The sequence below is a fragment of the Cajanus cajan genome, chromosome 7 (genome assembly GCF_000230855.2).
Source record: "Cajanus cajan strain Asha chromosome 7, NIPB_CcT2T_4, whole genome shotgun sequence".
NCBI lineage: Eukaryota > Viridiplantae > Streptophyta > Magnoliopsida > Fabales > Fabaceae > Cajanus > Cajanus cajan.
In genome coordinates, this window is record NC_138523.1 from 10,930,552 (window position 1) to 10,945,825 (window position 15,274).

The window sequence follows — 15,274 nt, forward strand, 5'->3', positions numbered from 1 at the left end:
AATGGTAGTTGTGATGACAATGGAGAGGGGGTGGCAATGTGTGGCCTAGATTGATCAAATAAAAATTATCTAAGATTGAAAGAAAATTGTATATAACTATTTTAAGTGATAGGTGATCCACTAAAATGCACACACACACACACACACACATACACACACACACACACACACACACATATATATATATGAGGGATCCGTTTACTCCAGGAATAAGTCTACCTAAACTTACTCCGTTTGATAACTCATATTTTACACCAAATTTCAACGATCCTACTATTGAATTTAAAGTTCTTAATGTATAGATCAAATATGCAAATTTTTTAAAAATTTGAAAACCATTTGATACTTTGTTTAATTAATTCAAATCAATGTATAAAATGATTTTATGATTATCCGTCAATTTAAATTAATGAAATGAAGTATCAACTGATTTTCAAATTTTTTAAAAATTTGCATAATTAATCTATACATTAAGAACTTTAAATTCAACGGTTGGATTGTTGAAATTTGATGTAAAACATGAGTTATTGGACAGAATAAGTCTGAGTAGATTTACTCCTATAGAGTAAATTGATCCCTCCTCATATATATATATATATATATATATATATATATATATATGTGTGTGTGTGTGTGTGTGTGTGTGTGTGTGTGTGTGCATGTGTGTGCGTGTGTGCATGTGTGTGCGTGTGATTTGTTGAAAAATAGTGAAACTACACCCTTAATGGCTTTTTAACATCCAAACATAATCGACGAAACCATTTATTGGTTTGCAAGTGTGAATAAAAGTCTCATGTTAGATAGAATTGAGTATGTTAAGTAATATATAAGTGAGAAAGATCCATAAACTTAATGTCTTAAGGTCGTGAGTTAAGATGTGGCATTGAATTCACTTATATGATTTGCTCATGACTCGTTGTGAAGGTCTTGTCGATGTTTAAACCCCCACGTGTTCCCAACAATTGGTATCAACGCTTGATGAAGTTGGTGGTGAATTGTGTGAATCCTAATGTTGAAATTCTTCTTGACAAGAGTCAAGTGGTGGAATATTGAGATTAGAGGTATGACAATGAGCATTTCAAAGCTTGTGGAGAAGAAACATGATGTTAAAAAACCGATATATGAAGATTTGAAATTTTTAATCGAGAGAGGATTCTTGGAAAATTGATCTAAATTTCTAATCATTAATGCATGTATGTAAAAAGACACAAGTTGGATTCAAAGAGGCTTCACTGTTAAAGAACCTCATTGTTATAATGAGATGCAAGTGAAAAAGTGAGACACTTATGAATGTAATATTGGACCTCTACACTAATAAGAAATTTTGTGATAAGAACAAACACCAATTAGTGAGAGAAGGTGTCACTACCTTACGTGAAAAGTTTTGTAGTAGGCAATGTTGACTTGAGATAATGAATATTTGTTAAAGTATTATTTCCAACATAATAGACAAGAAGTGCTAAATCATGTTCAATTCATATCTTCATTAAATTTGTGTTGTTTTTGTGTATGTTCATACCTTATAACCTTCATTGTGCATGAAAGAAACTTTTCCCTAACTCCATTGTATATGATGTTTTTACTAATTAGATCAAATATACAAAATTTAAGATTTCATTACATCACTTTATTTTAATAAATAAAATGATAATATTGAACATATATGTAACCGGTCATTATTAGCTAGCATCTTTAAGAAAAGCTCAAATTATTTTTCATGATTATGTGTAATACCATGTAATTTAATGACAAGATTTATTAAATTTGCGTCCTACAAAAAGTTATTAAAACTATAATTTCACTAATTTTGACATCCGGTGCCGGTAGATCTTGGGGGGAATAACTCATGTAAAAATATTTGTTTATATGAAAGCATAAACAATAACAATCCTTGAATTAAGATTAAACATAACAGACTGTTGAGATTTATTTCCTATCATAAGGATTTCTTATGAGCAACGGGATATCAGATAAAATAGTTGATATCTAAGATACATAATAGAAATCGGATATGGCCAGCAAGTAACCACGAACTTTCATTGCAAAGAAATCACTAGAATCTAAACTGTGTTCTGACCAATCTTGCACAGGAACAAAAGACAACTAGATCAAATACGGTGTATGAGTTGCTTGTATGCATCCTTGTGCTTCGTGTAATGGTCAATTTCAGCCTGATAATAAGTCACATTAAGCATCAAAATTAGCACCTTAGCTAAATAAATCATAGAAATGAAGTTAATAGCAAACCGTGATCCTCCAGTCCAGTAAACACTAACTTATGATCACGCTGCAGAATACAGTGAAACCCATTATGCTCCATAAGTAGAAAGTTTTAAGTTATAATTGCATTGAAAATCACGGTGAAGTGCATTGTTACACTTCTTAATAAAAGAAACTTTCTACTTTAGAGCACTGGTTAGCGGGATCCTTATTTTTATTATCAATCCATTTGTCAGTAAAATAGCAGAATGCAAAGATAGCGAGAAAGTGAAGGGGGCAGAATTGGATAGAATGCTGACAAGTGTAAGTTGTGGCTGGAAAGCTTTTATATAACTATTGATAAGAAAAGAAGGACCTCAAAGTGTAATAGCATTTTATATATAAGGAATTATAAATTTAAAAGCATCTAAACCAAGAACTGCCTATATATAAGGAATTATAAATTGAAAAGCATCTAAACCAAATACATACCTTTCGAATTGCTTTTATGGCAGTTAGCAACTTATCACCGATAAATTGCTTAAAGAAGTCATCCTTATGGAGAGCATCCAAAGATTCAGAAAGTGATGCTGGCAATCTCTGAAGGACTTCCGGATTTGGATTCGTATCTGTTTTATACATGAAAATGAGAAGTTTATTGTTTAATTGATAATTTTATACAAGCGCAGAAAATTGTAGCAACCAAACAAAAATTTATATGCAACCGTTTTGCAAATTGGTAAAAAGAACATAAAAGAGAAAAGGGGGAAAATAGCAGCAAATTTGGAATTAAAACTTCATAGAAGCAAATAAAATTCAGTTATCCACTGTGCTTCCCTGGGATTCGTGAATCAACTTGATTGCCATGGTTAGCAGCAGAACTAAGTTATGCCAGGATAAAAAGTATTATTGGTCAAGTTGCTTACAATATTTCAGAAGAATCATAATATGATGAAAGACATGTACATTAAACTTCTTCCATAAGTTTATAAATGTTGGGAAATATGAGAGGGTTACTTAAGGCAACGCGTTCATTATCTTTCTCACTTATATATCACTCAACATATTGATCTGTGTCTAATGTGAGACTTCTAATTTACATTTGCGTACCAACAATACAAACTAACACAAAATTGCTAATTATTTGAATATTGTAAAAAGTACATGGTTGATATAAACATTATTCTCAATGCATGCCAATAATCGAAGTTATATGCATATGATCTTACCAACGGGTTCAGGAAGAGGAAGATGCCTACGAAGCCCATCAATGCCAGCAGCAAGTATGGCAGCTAAGCCCAAGTATGGATTGGCAGAACCATCAAATGATTTAATCTCAAAGTTGCTCACAAGACCATTAGGAGTTCCAGGTGGAGATGAAGCTCGCAACGGAGCCTCCTTATTTTCATTTCCCCAGAAAAGATATGCACCACTCCATGTGTTGGGTTGTAATCGATCATAACTGCAAGGAATTTGAATCGCATAGTTAGAAACATAGCAGCATAATTTCAAAAGTAACAAACGAGAAGTTCAAAAGATGGTTAATTACTAGCTGATGTTTTACTCCCGTTTAACTTTAGACGAACAAATGTATAAACGTTACATTTCAATTTAACTATAACGTTTGTTAGAAAGGGAAAAATATCCGATCTATCCGACCACATAACAACTTAAGCTTCATCGACGCTGACAAAATTAGTGGTATAATGCCATACAATAGCATCAGTTTTGGTCAAAAGTACAAGAGTAAGATAATGGGAAGAGCAACCTGTTAGGGAGAGGTGCTATAAATGCCAAAATTGAAGGAAGATGATGTAGAATTCCAGCCATAAATTCCTTTCCCACAGTTGATATTCCATGCTTAGATGATCTATCAGATGCCATAAATACATTTTGGCCATTCCGCCACAAGCTAAGATGAACATGGGATCCCGAACCCAAATCATCTAATGCGTACCTTCAATAACACGAGAAAACTATGTTACTTCAAAATGTTTACTTTAGAGCTTTACACTAGAACCAATAAAGAGTTCATCAGCTGTAATTAAGTTTATAAACTAGATTATAAACATACCCCTCTGTAACAGCATACATGTCTGTTTTAGTTAGATTGTAAAATCATTGATTATCAATAATTTTATGATTAAAAAATTGATTGAAAATTATTTATTTGTTTGGGAATTTTAAAGTAGTAGCAAGAGAAATAGTTCTGAAGTACTATCTGTTCGAAGGCTATTGGATCTTGCTCAAATATTGTTAAAATTGCGTATATTCAAATCAAGACATGAGGGTATTATTATCAACACTGTACATACACAATAAGGATTTTTCACCATAAAAGATAGGCGTATATAGTTGAAGGATATAATGGTATGTTTTTTCAGCATCACAATAAAATTATGTACAGATAGTGATAGTGTCAAATATGCTGGCATAGTTTTTAGCGTGGGTTTAAGATGCAAATTTGATTCCCTTGGGTTCAAAATTCTGAATTACACAGACAGCATATAATCAAACCTGTTGCAAATTTTGGCACTTACTTTGGAATAAAAGTTGCCAGCAAGCCATGCTTTCTAGCGATTGCCCTAACGACTTCACGGGTGTAAACTAAGTTGTCTGCCGCTTTAGTACAAATGGTATATTTCAAAACCAGCTCAAATTGACCTTTTGCAGCCTCAGCATGTAACTACAATATCACAAAAAAGATAAGTTCAAAAAATGGGCCACAGCCCACAGGTGACAACCAGAAAAGAAGTATCAAGCAAGTTTTCAAACATGCTAATGAGGATGATCCTTTTAACGACCTTGATCATGCTCATACGGTTATACCCAAATCATTCATGTTTGTTGGGAATTTAAATGCTTACATTCAGTTTTAAGAATATACTGTTTTAGTAGTGTCCTGGTAATCACTATTACTCCTGGTTATGTTGTCATTTGGTTTAAGTTCAAAGTAATTTTTTGTCTTATTTATGTGAAAGCAATTTTCAGAAGAAAAAAAATAGTATCTATTGAAAACCATACAAAACCAGTCATATCATATCTTCATTTACAATTGATTATTTGACAAATTCCTTTCACCTGTTCCACTGAAATGCCCAGGGACTGAAGAGCAGCAGCAACTTCGCGAAGTACGGGGGATGCAGCATCAAATGCTGATGAGCAGCAGTATAGACTGGAGTCAAATGGTACCCATTCCTTTTTACCTTCCCTGTATTTTTTTTTCTTTCAAATTTTTAACTAATTGCCACGGTTAATTGCACTATTCAGACCACAAGATAGATAATACCATATATCATACCTTGTTATGCTCTTTAAGAGAATAAATTCATTCTCAAATCCTGCATTCATTTCCTGGAGTGGAAGCAGAGAAAAAGTTAAACACAATATACTTCCCAAAAGATAAGATAAACTCTGCTTCCTACCAAGTCAAATTCATCTTTCAGAATTTTAGAAACCCTTCTTAAGGCATCTCTTGGGCAATATTCCCAAGCTTCACCCGGTTTAACGTACATATCAGCTAAAACCATTTCATCTTGCTTGTTCCTATACCATAGAAAGTTACATTAGTTAACAGGAAAAAAAAAAAAAGGAAAGAAAACATCTATGTAAGTAGCAAAATTATTGTAATTCGACTATAATTAAAATATATCTCACAATTGGGGAGGACCTAAGTTGCAATTCAATAGTAATTCAGCATATTGATCCCTTTATTTACAGTGAAGAAAATAAATTTTCCATTCAGCTTTTCATTCATTATTGGAAAACAAGTTCATGTTATGAATGCTCAGATATACTCTTAGGAAAAATACTGTTTACCATGGAATTCTCCTTATAGTAGACAAATCAGGCATTAATCTTGTTTCACCAACGGCAGTTAGACCAGACCCATCTGCAGGTCCATCCATATAAGAAGGGAATCCCATAACCGCAAATGCTAAACCAACCCCATTTTTTGCAACAATTTCATTGAGACGCTTTTTGGGAATTGCCTGAAATAAAATATGATAGTAAGAAGTCAAGAACACTTTTCTGTGATTTCAAATTATATTTACATTCGAAGAAAATGTCTCAGTCAATGGGGGGAAAAATCTTCATTTTATTTTTTCACTTTGTGACATAGAACCTGAACTAAGTATCCTCTATGTCTATAAGTCCAGCAAGGGGTTATTAAACCAGCTAAAATACAACAGTGTCAGCAATAGTCTGAGATTGAAAAAGCATCTTGCATCAAACATTCTTCCTGACTTCTGTTCAGTGTTCACTGTTCACCATGTCAACTATACAATTGTAGTTTACTACTTTCAGGAACTTTATCAATGTACTCTCACATTTTGAGAAATTTCACAATGGCAGTCACACTTATGGACAATTATTACCAAACAAAATTGCATAGAAAACATACAGCGAGATTTATGTAGTTTTCTTCTGGAAGACAGTATGATATAGTGCAACTGACATGTGTTATGTATTGATGCAAAATGATAGAAAATCTTTTTCTTTCGTAGATTTCATCTTTTCTTTTTTCTTTCACATATTATAATGATATCTAAGAAAAAAATATGCAACTTACGATATACAGCAAGATTGGTGTGAGAACCATGCAACTTAATTTGATTCCAAATGTAAGGAGAACAAAAATGTGTTCAACCATTTAAACATGCAAAGTAAACCCTTTTCTATGTTTTACTCCCAAATTTCACAAATAACAGGCTTCAAGCTACAAAAGATATGAACAATGAAGTAACAGAAAAGCGTTTGAGGGAAACTCACTCGGCATCTGTGCTGTCCTGAACCATCAACCCACAGAATACGAACAAGAGACGCATCAATGTCTAAGTCACCATTCAACTTTTGGGGCAATTTACTATGAGAACTAACAACATTGTTAACCGAACTAACAACATTATTAGCTGAACTAATCTTGTAGAAGTGGGTTGCATTTCGTGCAAGGATGTCCTTTGCGGCTTCCACAGCCTCGGGAATTGAGAGATCACCATCAATGCATGCATCACGTAGAACAGAGAAAACAATTTCGCGAGATTTCTTTGCACCTGTGAATCATAGCTTTAACTAGTAATCATCATACCATGTGAGTAAAAAGGTGGAAATTTTAAAGGCTGTAAAAGCAACAAAAGGCTAAACGTTGCTCTCATTTTTCATATATAAGAAGTTCAAGCATTAGTTCAGTAGAATCAGGACATGAGTTTGTTTAACACATTCTAACTTCTAAGCCTTTGCGCTCAAAAGAAGTTACGAACTTAAAAATATTCAGGTTTGTAAGTTGAAGAGCTTTTTTACAACTTATATGTACTTTATTCACGAAATCTCCCCTTCGAATTTTGATAGAACTAAAATACCATTTTTTTTTTAAATTCACTAATTTCAATATTTGATTGTTTCACGGGCTTTCACATTAAATAGTACCTTACTAACTTTCATGTATTTTAGTTTATTTTAAATTCTGATTATTTAACGTTTTGTCCTACCTTGTTTTTGAATTATTTACTTGAAAAAGTAAAAAAAAAATATTAATTACTTTTTAATTTTTATTACATGAAATAATTATCATTACTAAATGTGTAAACAATATAGTTAAACAAAAATTGAATACTTTGAACGATTTATGATTTTTATTCTTTACATTTAATTTAGAGTTCAGATCTTTCAAAATTTTTAATTTATAGTTAAATTTTTAAATTTTAATTAGAAAATATATTTATTAAATACTTATTAATATATACTTAGATTATTGATTTCTGTTTTAATAAATTATATTTTATCTTCTAAAAAGATTATTAAACAATAAAGTAGAAGTATTTAGATATTTTATAATTAATACCTAAATTTATTTAATTAATATTATAAATAATAAAATATTTTTAACATTAATTATAACAAGTTATAATATTTAATTACATTTTTCAAATTGAAATTTTAAATGTATTCGTTGCATGAAATAAAATAGTTAATTTTCAGATTTTTTTTAATTATTATTTTTATAATAAGATTTTGAATTCTTAATTATAACAATATATTTATTAAATACATTTTCGATCTGTACCAGAAAAACTACATTTGTTTAATCAAATACTTTTTTTACATATAGTGACATTATTCAATTATATTTATATAATAAAAAAAACCTTTTATCAAGTAAAAATATTACCAAAAAATAGTATAGAAGGTTTCATATTTTTTTTATTTTGTAATTAATACTTAAATTTATTAATCGATAATATATATATATATATATATATATATATATATATATATATATGTGTGTGTGTGTATAAGTATCTATAAATTGTTCAAAAAAATGATTTTGACATTTTAAATTAAAAATTTAAACAAATGTATTTAATACATTTGTGTTATCATTATATAATTTTAAGCAGAAGAAGGAACTGAAATACAAAAAAGCATTAAAGTATAATCTTCAAATTTAGTTGTAATAATAACCAACCTAAGTAGAACGTTTCAGGAAATGCATAGCCATCAGTACTGAACATCACCTGCATCGCAATGTTTACTCCGTTGAGACACTAAATGTCGTGGCTAGAAGTCATTCTCTTGCAATTTACATGTTTCATTCGATAACTCTAAAGTTCAAGAAGATTCTAATTCCATGATAGAGGATTTTTATTCGCTTACAATTTACACGTAACACGTTTATTTTGTACTAGTTCTAAGTCAATGGTACTTTACTTATTCCTGAAAATTTCTATTCTTAGTGAAAGTTTATTTGTATTATTTATTTTGTCACCTTATTTATTGGAGCTAGCTCTAACAGCTCTTTCAATGAAGAAATCATCCCATGTACACTAAGCTTTGGAATTGCCAGCCCAAAATCAAGGTAGACCTGAAGGAGAAGATTGTGTTACCTGTCAGAGAACCTATAATCCACAATCAAATATACTAATACCAAGCCATTGAGTTCAAGAATGTTTGCCTGTGAGTAAACAGATGCTAGATATGATGCTTCCCTTGAGAATGGATAGGATGCATGTAAAAGAACAATTCGAGACTTCGAAAATCTCTTGTCCTCAAGGACTGCACGTAGAAGAAGAGGATTGGAAAGTCGCATATCCAGATCCTTATCTCCAAAGCTAAACAACAAAAGAACAAATTATTATACTAAATAAAAGTAAGAGATATTATCAAGCAGAAAATCATGATGATATGTGCCATGACAGCTATAAATAGAAAAAGAAGTTGTGTCTTTGACATTTAGGAAAATTGTGGTAAATCCCAGGAGTGGACAACGCTCCAACTAAATTTCACCTTACTAACAGCAGTGGTGTTGGATATCAATGTGTAAAAGTATCCAACAATTGAAAACCATGCATTACCCTGTGTGTATCTGCATTGGCAAGTCATAGGATTGAGCAACTTCCAAACTTTGTAAGAAGATGTAGTCAATAAGGTTTTTGTTTGCAATACGGACAGGCTTCCCAGCTGAAAGTATAGAATGGTGAGTAAGAATATCCTGAAACAGATCAAATTAAAACCTACCTGCACGCTCTACTCACCAATCAGCACTTGCCTCAGGCCCTCCTCAGCATCCTGTTTAGTCACGTTGGTATTGATTTCTAGGCCACTGTGGTATGCAGCTATGCTTTTCAATCCAAAGATCTCACCAGCAACTGTAACAGTATTGCTAAGGAATCCAGCTATGACATATAAAGCTTAGAAAGCATTTTGTGTGTGTGTGGTGAGAGAGAGAGAGAGAAAATACATAAAGGATATGATTTCAACTTTGAGATAAATGCTTTAGTAAATGAATCCACTGTCCAAGAAGATCCATCAGGCAAGTCCTTTAGGAAACATCAGATTTAGATATAAGATAACATAACAAGGTGAATGGCTTAGAGGCAGAATATAAATACAATTGCAAACTGAAGGATGTAATCATGCAATTAAACAGGAGTTGGAAAAATATGTTCCTAACTAACAACACTGGCCTTGATTCACAGACTTTTGCAGAGAATAATTTCCCCAACAAGAATTAATTTCTTCAAATTTTCCAATTTCACTTTTATACTTAACATCCACATAATAATCCCCAGAGATAATAAAACATTCACTCTTCAGAAAAATAAAAGAAATGAGGAAACAAAATTTGATATCACTATTTATACTTTTCAATTTCAACCACAATATACACACATTATAGACGCAAGAGTGGGAATATTAGAATTTAAGTGTTCTTTAGAAACCAAGAAAGTAAATTGAAAAATGAAATGTATTATTCACATAATTAGATGGAAAGAATACATATTTATACAGTATGTAGACTCTGAGAAGTGTCTAGAGGAGGTTAGTAACTGTGCTGATTCAGTATCAACATAACTGAAAAACTGTCCTAACTGACAGAGTTACACTTACACAGAAAGAGATCAACTACTACAAGGACAAGTGAAACTACTGTACAACTAGTAATATAACGTGAGTAGATTTTATACTCTAACAGAGAAAATGGTTAAAGGAGGGGCATTTGAAGGAGATAGCTTGTAATCACAATAAGGGAAAGCACCAAAACTAAGCATGTCCCTGAAGTTTCAAATTTCAATAAGACCTTCACATGAGTTACAATGCTATAATTATAGACATCAAGCAAACCAGAGAATCCATCCTCATTTGAGCAGTTCTTGTTCTCTCAGAAAGCAAATATTATGGCATGCTATCATGCTTTGATATCCTGTACATCTAAACATCCTAAAGGACTGTAAGGATAAAAATTCCTTTTTTTCAGTCAAATACTAATGTCTAAAGGATCATAAAATTTTGAAGAAAAAAAAAATCACCGGTCAATTTCTTCCTCTTTTGTTTTTTCTTTTCTTGAAGCTATTCATGAGCACATGTTGGTTGCTGTTTATCTTAACTCAATTCACAAAATCCAAACTGAAGTTGTGATATAAAATCAACAAAAGTATAATTTAATAGAAAATTTACTAAGGAATCTGTACTTAAAGAATATTCACAGACAGGTTATGCTTAAGACATTTGAACACTAATTTGCCAAAACACTTTAAGCAATCCTGTAAATAAGTAAGCAGATGAAGCCTATGGAATGAATGCATACATAATGAAAGTCCAGATTCAAAGCTACTGATCTAGAATGAACCTTGCCAAACAAAACATTTTTTGTCTCCTTGTTTCAAAACTTTTTTTTTTCTTTAATCTTATAAAATGCTTTTACAGAAAGGAAGTAATCCAGATGTCTCAAATTTTGAAGGCCTAACCCTGAAGCTTCAACAATACAAAAGGGATTTTCTTTCCAACATAAATAATCATGTGGAATTAAACTATAACATTAAATAAATATCACAATGGAACTTTTTGTCCCCATGAAAGTGTGAAATACTGTAATGGAATTTCAGCAAGCAGGGGGAAAAAATCAAGAATATAGCAAACTGTGTAGATGGCATGGTTACCAAAACGAGTAAAATTAAGCACCTAAAACAATATTAGATGCCTAATAATCACGGGAATGCAGATTAAAAGTGAATGGGTTTATGTGTCTCACCTCATCAAGAATTTCCTCGGCCAACCGTTCAATTCTTAAGATTCTACCTACAATAGGTGCAAAACTCTTATGCCATTCTATATCATGCTTTTTGTCCAATTTCAATCCATCATCAATGAGTATGGCATTGATTCTTGCAGCCTTGAAGCATGTTGAGCAGATGGATTGTATTCCAGAGACTCTTCGGTATTCTTCAACACCTTGCAAAGATAACTCGGTTCCATAGAGCTCAGCAATATCTCTTAAATTTCTCTGACATTACATAATAGGCTTTCTTAATAAAATTCCAGAAGAAAATATTGAAACTTGCATGTTCATCAAACAAAAATTCCAGATAATAATATTTTAGCAAATTCATATCAAATTGATAGAGACACTCTAATTCACGGTAGTGTTGAGCAAGACCCAACCCAACCCCCTGACTCAAGCCAGCCAGCCCGGAGAGGATCGAATGTAATTAGGTTTCGATATTAGACATAATGTATCTTTTAGGACAGTTTTTTTTTTAATAAAAAATTTAGATTAAGACAAGACACTACCCATACAAAATTAGAGACAAACCACTAACCTCATTTTGGATTGGTTTGGCTTATACTCAAGTATCCCATTCAGTTCAATGTAATATTCTTTTAAAAAGTAAATATTATTTCTGAGTAGTTTATGTATTAATAATAAAAATATTTTATATAACATAATATTATATATATGATGATATTATTTATTTTAAAATATGTTATGAAATATACCTTAATTTAATTTTTTATACCTCTTTTATTTTATATTTTTTTTCGTTAATATTGATATATTTTGAGTGACTCATGTAACATAAATGACCAAGAACTTGACGAGTGTGGATTTATCCAGTAGGTACTTCCAGTTTCTAACACATTTGAAGCACTACATATAACAGCAAGAATCTAATTTGATTTCTTCTTTTTTACTTTCTGCTTATTGCTAATACACTGCATCAAACAGTTAATTAATCTAATCTCAGCGTTGACGACTTTCCTTGTTGAGTATGGTAACTGCGGAATCAAATCCTCTCAAAGAAGCAAGTAGACAGCTAAGTCCCAAAATGATCAAATAAATGCAACATTATTCAAATTCCCAAAGTCAAAACTACAGATCTTAAGAATGTAAAAAAATGTGGCGTCGTGCAATAAACTTGTCCACAACAAATACACATAGTTCACAGATGCCACATCCGTTCAGAAAGACACACTACCAACCCAAGTTTGTTCAGAGACGTTGACTTTTTTACTGTTCTGTTAGAAATAACATCAATCTATGTCCCTCTAAATTCGCAGCATAAAAGAGTTAGAAAATCCAAAACCATAGCAAAAGTTAGAGAATAAAGGAGTTAGAAAAGCGAGGAAGAAGTTAAGTTACCTTGAAAGAAAGAGTGTTGGGAGCAAAAGTAAGGGCATCACCATAAGCTTCAGAAAAGGCTTGGATGAAAGCAAAGTTGGAATCAAGAGAAACTATGTTGTGGGCATGACCATCCACCACTTCCACCTCCTCCACCGCTTTCCTCAACTCACTAAATTCCATTCTCAGTGTTTGTGGTTGGTGGCCAATGTTAACACTCCTTCACAGTTCAGAAATGGTTTGAGTCAAACAAGATTTTGGGTATTGCATTGAATATATAATAATCTTGAAATTTCGTAACATATATTAAATGAATAAACAAGACTTTCGGGTGTTTCAACATTGTATTATCCTTGATGATAAAATAATATTTCATCACCAAAAATCATGTCTGAGTTAGTATGACTTTTCATATTTATTGGCCCACTAAAAAAATCGGAGAATATATCGAACTAGGCGTCATAAAAATGTAAACTTAAACTAAATTTTAGATTATTTGTCAACCCAGAATGGGATATTACTTCTCGTATTAGTTCAATAAAAGGTAAACAAATTTCCTATATTTGGTAGTATGGAGTAAAAGTATATTTTTTATTTTCTCATATTACTTGTATCTGTATAATATAAATTCGACCCAATTGAACAGCATGTGCAGATTTGTGGGAGGATGTTACCGTGGAAGAATTTAAAAGTGATACGGTTTGGTCTGTAAATAGCACAAATTTCGAGGACGATAAGAACCAGTAGAATTGAGAGCTCTTGCTTTATAAGAGGAGATATTTTGTTTCTGAAACTTCCTATGATGTGATTTAATTGCTTATCTATTTAAGTAGGAAAATAATTTAAACTTGGGAAATATTAATACTGAATAATATAAAATAAAAGTGCAAATTTTTATTTATTTATTAAAATTAATGTGTGATTTTGATTTTGATTTTTAAAAATTTATAATAATTAAAAATTGAAAAGAGAAGTACACTCTCACCCTCTTTTCTTGAAATTACATACCATATTTTTTTATCCTTTTATCTTTAAATTTTCATTAAACATTTAAAATCCAAAATATTATAATTTTATTTACTATTACGGTTATTACATTAATGGTCTGGTTTTGATCCATAGAGTGGAGGGGATAAAAGAGATTTTAATGAAAGGGAGAAGTTGAAATCTTATCTGATTAAAAGGAAAGAAGATACGACTTTAAAAATAATTTACGTTTTATTTTTATAATTTTAAATTTAAAAATATAGTAAGAATATTTTAAATATTATATTAAAATATTTATAAAAAAAAAATTTCTCTCTCCTCCAAATCCCTCTAGTATTAGGGATGACTTATAATTAAATGAGAGGTTTTCTCTCTCTATTCTCCTCTCACCCCCTCTTAACAATTAAACTAAATGGAAAAAAAATATTAAAACTCTCATCTCCTTTATTTATTTATTTTTATGTAAAAACTCTCATCTTTTTCAACCAAACACTCTGCAAAAGATACCCCTCTAGTATAGTAGTATTAGAGGTGAGTTAAAATTAAATGAGAGATTTTACCCCCTCTATTCTCCTCTCACCCCCTCTTAAAAATTAAACTAAATGAAAAAAAATTAAAACTCTCATCTCCTTTATTTATTTATTTTTATGTAAAATCTCTCATATATATATATATATATATATTATGATTTTTTTTATTAATTGATAGTTAGTATAAAATTTTCTATATTGACATTACATTAAAAAATAAATTTGTTATAAAAATACATATTAAAATATATAAAATATTTATAATTATTATAATGATTCAAATTTTAAAATAAAAATGACATGTATAGTTTTCTAAGAGATAATAAATAAAAAATATTAATGTGTTTTTAAGAGAATTATTAACGTTGGCTGCATTGGGACCATCCCACATAAAGACTTCAGTATTGTCCTACAAAGCTATTATATTATTTTCACATATATTTCTTGATGTAATGTTGAGTAGCGAAATGTCTTCCGTGACTTTCACATATATTTTCACATGTGCTGAAAATGTATGTGAAATGTATGGTTTTCTATTATATCAATATTTTATTTTAATATTTTTCCTTTTGTTTATTTTTTAATCACAAAAAAGTTGTATAAAAATATTACATATGCTATAAACTAGTCTTGTCACCCAAAAATTCATTGATTCAAATTT

The 15,274-nt window shown here is 30.9% G+C and overlaps 1 protein-coding gene across 1 annotated transcript; it reads right to left on the bottom strand.

Annotated features, from left to right (window-relative positions):
- Positions 1-1,875: 1,875 nt before the first annotated feature.
- On the bottom strand, positions 1,876-13,492 carry LOC109790306 (protein fluG). Its single transcript, XM_083060629.1, has 18 exons — positions 13,118-13,492; positions 11,729-11,980; positions 9,948-10,016; positions 9,732-9,846; positions 9,552-9,657; positions 9,152-9,308; positions 8,966-9,061; positions 8,666-8,714; positions 6,973-7,253; positions 6,019-6,191; positions 5,625-5,745; positions 5,501-5,553; positions 5,281-5,410; positions 4,740-4,885; positions 3,968-4,156; positions 3,429-3,661; positions 2,692-2,828; positions 1,876-2,171 (listed from the first exon to the last, which is right to left on the bottom strand). Exons 1-18 carry the CDS (start codon positions 13,277-13,279, stop codon positions 2,109-2,111), a joined length of 2,532 nt encoding a protein of 843 aa, XP_082916755.1. The 5' UTR covers positions 13,280-13,492; the 3' UTR covers positions 1,876-2,108.
- Positions 13,493-15,274: the final 1,782 nt, after the last annotated feature.